The 6,808-nt window shown below is 41.7% G+C and overlaps 1 protein-coding gene across 1 annotated transcript; it reads right to left on the bottom strand.

Moving 5' to 3' along the window:
- Nucleotides 1–4,130: 4,130 nt before the first annotated feature.
- Nucleotides 4,131–5,078, bottom strand: LOC120383633 (olfactory receptor 14A16-like). Its single transcript, XM_039501800.1, has one exon. It carries the CDS (start codon nt 5,076–5,078, stop codon nt 4,131–4,133), a length of 948 nt encoding a protein of 315 aa, XP_039357734.1.
- Nucleotides 5,079–6,808: the final 1,730 nt, after the last annotated feature.

Raw genomic sequence — 6,808 nt, 5'->3', positions numbered from 1 at the left:
AGAAGATAACAAGCAACTTTATAAGGTACCATTATCCTCATTTTACAGCTGTGGAAACAGAGGTACAGAACTACATGGCTTTCTCAAGGTGACACTGAGTCAGGAATAGTACCTTGCTTTCTTGACTCCCAGATTTCACCCAAGGCACTATATTACACATCATAATGGGGGATAATTGGGGTACCAATCCATATGGGGGTGTGGGGTTACAGTATGTATGAACATGGTACTGGCAGAAAAAAGATGCATAGGAAAGCAGAGATCCTGCAAAGCTCATCCACGACTACATTTAAACATCAACAAAATTAAATGACACCACATAACCCCAAATTATCTTTTTTTAATGTCATATTTCATAGGTTATTTATTTAACTACATTTCTTGATAGAGCCCATGGCAGGCACAGACTGGAGAAATCAAATGTTCAGCAAAGAATTCATCCTCCTAGGATTCGGGAATCTCCCTGAACTGCAGATTCTTCTCTTCCTGCTGTTTCTAGTGATCTACATTGTGACCATGGATGGGAACATCCTCATTGTTGCACTAGTTATGGCTGATCAGTACCTTCACACCTCCATGTACTTTTTCCTGTGGAACTTGTCCTGCTTGGAAACCTGCTGTGCCCACTTACACTACTGTTGCATTGATTCTGTCTATGTTAGCACCAATGTAACTCTACTGACTGGAAAGGAAGCCACTCAGATACCACCAATTTTAGATTTATTTCCAGCTGCCCTGCTACTACCTATCATAATATTTCTACACACCCTCGTACAGTAGAAGCAAATCATAACTGTCCCTGTGATTTTACACTGATGTTGACCCACTAAAGTCAAAGCCATTACACAGCAAGGTGTTGTATTATGGCCAGTAAATACAAAGTCCAGTCTGAATCATAATGTATTAATTTTCACATGGCCACATGAGGGGGGTAGCTATTATGATCCCCATTTTGAAGAAAGGGAAGGTTACACAGCAAATCATTCTGATTTCTCATTTCTAGGAACCCATGGAAGTGTGAATGACAGCCTCAGATAGTAACAAAGAGAGCTATTCTGTGCTAAACAATAACAATAATAATAAATAATAAAACTCCTTATGGACAAACAAGCCCATGTTAATTGATATTTCCATACCAGGAAAGAAACATGAATCAGGGATTGCTTGGCCCTGCTGCCCTTATTCAGACATGTAGCTCTTCCTCATACCAGGAGTCCTGTTGTATTTAATAAAACTGCTCTAATGGGTAAGGGCTGCTGGCATGTGCAGTGATTCACAGCATCACCCCATCAGATGAGCTCCCATTATCTTGTTTTTATTGCAACGTACAATAATTACATACAAAATAGTTTGCTATTTGTCATGAAATTCATCATCTCGCTAACAGCTTTTCTCAAGGCCTCCTTGACCTCTTTGTTTCTCAGGCTGTAGATGAGGGGATTGACCAAGGGAGTCAGGACAGTGTAGAAGAGAGAGAGCACTTTGTGCAGGTCTCTCAGTGTGTTGGTATCTGGTAGAAGATAGACAATGATTAGTGTCCCATGGTAGAGTATAATCACAATGAGGTGAGAGGAGAAGGTGGAAAATGCCTTTTGCCTCCCGGTGGTGGAAGGAATTCTCTGGATGGTGGCGATGATACGCATATAGGATGCCAGGGTTAATAGAAAGGGGGGCAGTGTTAATATGGAGGAGAACAGGAAGGTCACAAGAGCCATCAGGCTGGTGCCACTGCAGGACAGTTTTACTAATGGGTTGTAATCACAAAAGAAATGGTCAATTTCATTGGGGCCACGAAAAATCATTTGTGATATCCAACATTCAGTGATGGTGCAAGCCACAAAACCACTTACCCAAGACCCAGCTGCCAGCCAGAAGCAGAGCCTGCCATTCATAAGGGCTGCATACTGCAGTGGTTTGCATATTGCTAAATAACGATAATAAGACATCACTGATAAGAGACAACATTTCACAGCTACCACAGAACCAAAGAAATCAAGTTGCGCAATACAGGCCTGGACAGAAATGGTTCTGTCCCCAGTCAGGAAACTGGCCAGCATCCTGGGCAGGATGGTTGGGGAGGAGTATCAGTCTCTATAATCACATTATCCAGGTAATGAACACTCATGGTGTGAGAAAATTGCCTATGGGGTCAGGAAGAAGCAAATTCCCCCCCCAAACACCATGTGGTTTGATTATATTCTCACTTATTTCAGTTTTACACCAGTGTAACTGTGATGACTTCACTGGAGTTACTCATAATTTACACCAGCATAAGTGAGGGGTTGATTTGGCCATTGATTTCAGTAGAGTTACTCCTGATTGATATTTGGGTGAGTGAAAGGGGAATTGATCACTACTGACTCCAGTGGAGTTATTCCTGATTTACACCAGGGTGAGTGAGAGGGGAATCAGCTCCACTGAATCCCATTGAGTTACTCCTGATTTGCACCGAGGTGAATGAGAAGAGAATGAACCAATATGATTATAGAACATTGCACAAACAGTGAAGTTTATTATGTGGATTTCCCTATACGCCAATGCCTGCAGGAGCTCAGTCCATAACAACCCCCACTGCTGCCTCAGCATTGGCCACTCCCACTGAGATTTCCATAGCGACCTAACAGAGTTAGATGCCCCGTGCTCAGACTTCCAATGGGAATTGGGACCTAATTCCCCTAGACTCCTGCAAAAACTACAACCTCAGTGAATATCAGACAGATAAATTCGGAGGTCACGGGGAAATATAGCATTTCCATTAGAGAAGTGGGGAGCTAGAAGCACAGCCTATAGCCAAAATGTTCAGACTTGGGAAACAGAAGCTGAGGAGTTTGGTGACTTTGAAAATCAGGCTTTGTTTCTTTAGACCTCTCAGCAGTTATTTTGGTCCCTACACTTAGCATCCAAAGTGTGGAAAAGTTGCTGTTTAAAGTTCCTCACTTGAAAACGGGGAGCGATAATATCTCTGCTTTTGTCTGGAGAGCTCATGATGCTGTACAATGTGAGGCAAATATTATATCCCATCTGTAAAACCTTCATTATTCTATTTGAGGCCCTGACAGGGGTGAACAATATCATTAAGGTCACACATGAGAAGAGATGGGAATCCAACTCAAAGATTTCCTGTCTCCCAAACACTCTACTAAGGCCAGTGGGGCCAGATCTTCACAGATATTTAGGCACCTAATGAGATTTTCAAAAGCACCTACACTTCTAAAACTCATTGATTTCAATGGGAGATGCTAATGAAAATACCACTAGATGCCTAAATGTCTTTAAAAATTGGGCCCAAAGCCATTAAGCTTGTGGGTGCAACATCGGATACAAATTATAGTAAATAATTCCTCACCAGTCTTGGCCAATGAGAAATTTGAGTGAGCAAGGAATATAGGAAATATCTTCTGATCTCTATGGTTCCAACTTCTTACTCTGTTGGATGAATGGGTATTTTCTATGTGGACATCTTATTCCATAGGCCCAATTATCACAAAATAACCCAATGACCATTAGAAGTCAATGGGAGTTGCACAATTAACTCCTTTATCTTCCTTTAGAAAACCCATCCTAACAATATGGCTTTTATTCAGCTTTATTAAACACATGGGCTGAGATTTTCAAAGCAACCTAAAGGACACCCAGTTCACATAACAATTCATAAGAATGTGGCACGCAAATCCTTTAGGCACCTTAGAAAATCTCCCCCTTTCTGTATGATTGTAACTATCTTACCAAGCAACACAAATCACTCTGTAACATTTAATTATCCTAATCATTATTTACCAACCCACTGATTTATCATTATAATTATGGCTGTTTTTCTTGTTTATGTTATGGTAGCACCTAGAAGCTATGGCTCTTTTGTGCTGGGTGTTGTACAAACACATATCAATGGGACAGTCCCTGCTCCAAACAGCTAACCATCTAAGAATAAAACTACAGACAACAGGTGGAACATACAAACAGAAGAGGAGAGTACAAGGAAACAATTAAATGTAACTGGTCAACATGAAGAACAATGTGTCCAGTGACACAGCTGCCTAACCATTGTCAGGGTATTTTTGCTGGCATCACAGCAGAGAAGAGTTTTAAGAAAGATATTTGTGTGTCATCCGCAAACTTTACCAGGAATGAGTTTATATTTTAAATTCTTCACAAATCAAAGGGAAAAGCTTCCTGCCCATAACTTTTCTCAGGACGTTTTTTATCTCCTGGTTCCTCAGGCTGTAGATGATGGGATTAATCAAGGGTGGCACCACTGAATAAAATGCAGCCACCAGATGCTGCTCCAAAGCAGAGTCGGAGGTTGGTGCCATGTACGAAAACATGCCACTGGTGAGGAATAATACAATGACAGTGAGGTGGGGTAGGCAAGTGGAGATAGTTTTACGGCGACCTTCCATGGAAGGGATTTTCTGCACCGTTGAGAAGATCTGAACGTACGACAATGTTATTAAAGCAAAACAGCTTGAAGCTAAACACACACCAAAGACGATCAGTGCAATTTCACCAGTGTGGGATTCAGAGCACGAGATCCTCAGCAATGGCTGGATGTCACAGAAGAACTGGTTGATAATGGACCCACAGAAGGGGAATGAAAATGTGTTAGCAGTGTGCAAAGCAGAATAGAGACCACCACCCACCCATGACCCGCAGGCTAACTTAACACACCTCCTCTTGTTTATGATAATTGCGTAGTGGAGAGGATTGCAGATGGCAACATATCGGTCAAAAGCCATGATTGTGAGGAGGAATAGCTCTGTAGCTAAGAATGACATAAATAGAAATAGTTGTGCAACACATCCCTGGAAAGAAATGGATGAGCTGTTCATGAGGGAGTTGATGAAGGACTTGGGTACCGTGACAGAAATTAAACAAATATCCAAGAAGGAAAGATTTCTCAGGAAGTAGTACATGGGGGTGTGAAGGTGGCAGTCAAGGGTTATTGCCGTGATGATGCTAAGATTCCCTGACAAGGATACAATGTAAATAAACAGAAACACCACAAAGTGTAAAAGTTGCAGCTCCCGAACATCAGAGAACGCCATTAGAAAGAATTCACTCATGGTGGTTTGATTGGCCATGATTTTTCAGGGAATAACATTTTCTCTCTGCAGAGGGAAGCATAGAGAGACTGGTATAATAACAAAAACGAGAACAGCAGGCGTCATACATACAGATATCTCCAGGTCTTAAATTCAGCTAGAGCTGTCCAGAGCCGAGCTCCAGTAAATATTTTCAAACCCCTTGGAGTTTTTAATAGAATGGTTGGGGGGGCTTCGGGAAATACTCTATAAGACTTTAAGCCCTGGATAGCTCCCTATATTCAACTCCTGAACACAGTCCTTCAAACTGCTGCATACAGCCAACTGGAAACCTGAGAGTAATAACCTGAACTTTTTTCTGTTTCTCATCCAGGATTGTTTTGATGGAAAGTTTCCAGTAATCTCTAATGCTCAGTGATTCCTAGGTGTTTATTATTAATTTTTGTAAGGTTCTCAAAAACTAAATGAGTGTGGGTAAATGCCTGGAGGATTCATAGCTACATGATAGATAATTAGATAGAGGGGTAGCTAGATCTGTCTGTGACATTCTTTCACCACATTGAAACATCACTACATGGCCCTACTGTGGATGGGTAAACTAGTTCTAGCAGGAATCATTTAAAGAAGCTAGAGTTAATTACATCTTATGGTCCTTCAGTTTGCAAGGGGATGACAAAGTTTTCAAAAATAAATTGCCAAAGCCTGTGCTCTTTACCCAGTCCTTTCTTAAGGAATAATTAAGGATGCCAAAATGTAAGTACACGTGCAGGACTTGGGCCAATAATAATAGCAGAACTAATAACTGAATCGAAATAATAATAAGCATAGAATTAGAAAATGAACAAAAGTTATGAAGACTATGAGTAGGAAATATCTGAGATTGCCTGCCTCCCAGAGGTTCTCATATGTCACACCATCGCCATAAGTGTTAAAGGGCTGGCTTCTGTTCTCAGCAACACCGGTGTAAACCTGGAGTCACTAGAGGAGTTTGGGGTTTACACTGGTGTGAGGTCAGAAACTGGCCCAATATCCTATTTCAGTAACAATCCTGAGTACTGCTTAGCAACTCCAACTTCAACAGACACAAACATCACACACCCTCTCAGACTCAGCAACGCAGAATTGAGGGAGTTCACCATCTCTGAATTTCCCCTGCACATCCATCCATCTATCTATCCATCCATTTCTGGGATGCCTAGCAGTATGTTATCTGGGGGGCGGAAGGAGGGGGCTTGTCTGTTAAAAAAAAAGTTAGATCTATTGCAGTGGAGCTAAAGATATTGTATGTTCAAAAGTCTGAGGGAATCGTACCATGCTAAAACAGGCATCTTCCTCTCCATTTGTGAAAGTCTCATTCTTCCTCTGGCTTCACGCTATTTGCTAAGAAGGAAATAATGGTAGCATAGACATGTCCTTGTATCCCAAGGCTGAAATGATGTTGTGGACCAATATATGAGGGAACAAACCCCAACAGAAGTAATTTAACTGCACAAACCATGCTACATACATGCAAACAAGGGTGTCTATTCTCTTCCATAATCCACTTGCATGGAGTGAATGAAGTACACCCCTGGAGATAACTGTTGCCATATAGCCTTCAAAGGGCCTTGGGGGAAATGTCTCTGGGGTCCCATAATGAGATGTGTGCCCTCAGCAGACACTGCCCCACCCTGTATGCTCTTGTATGTTCACAGCAAGGCACAATAATAGACACGGGAGCTAACTTCCTCCTGGGTATAACTCCATCAACTTCTGGAGAGTTATAGCAG

This window comes from Mauremys reevesii, linkage group 15 (assembly GCF_016161935.1).
Source record: "Mauremys reevesii isolate NIE-2019 linkage group 15, ASM1616193v1, whole genome shotgun sequence".
NCBI lineage: Eukaryota > Metazoa > Chordata > Testudines > Geoemydidae > Mauremys > Mauremys reevesii.
This window is presented reverse-complemented; position numbering and strand designations above follow the sequence as displayed.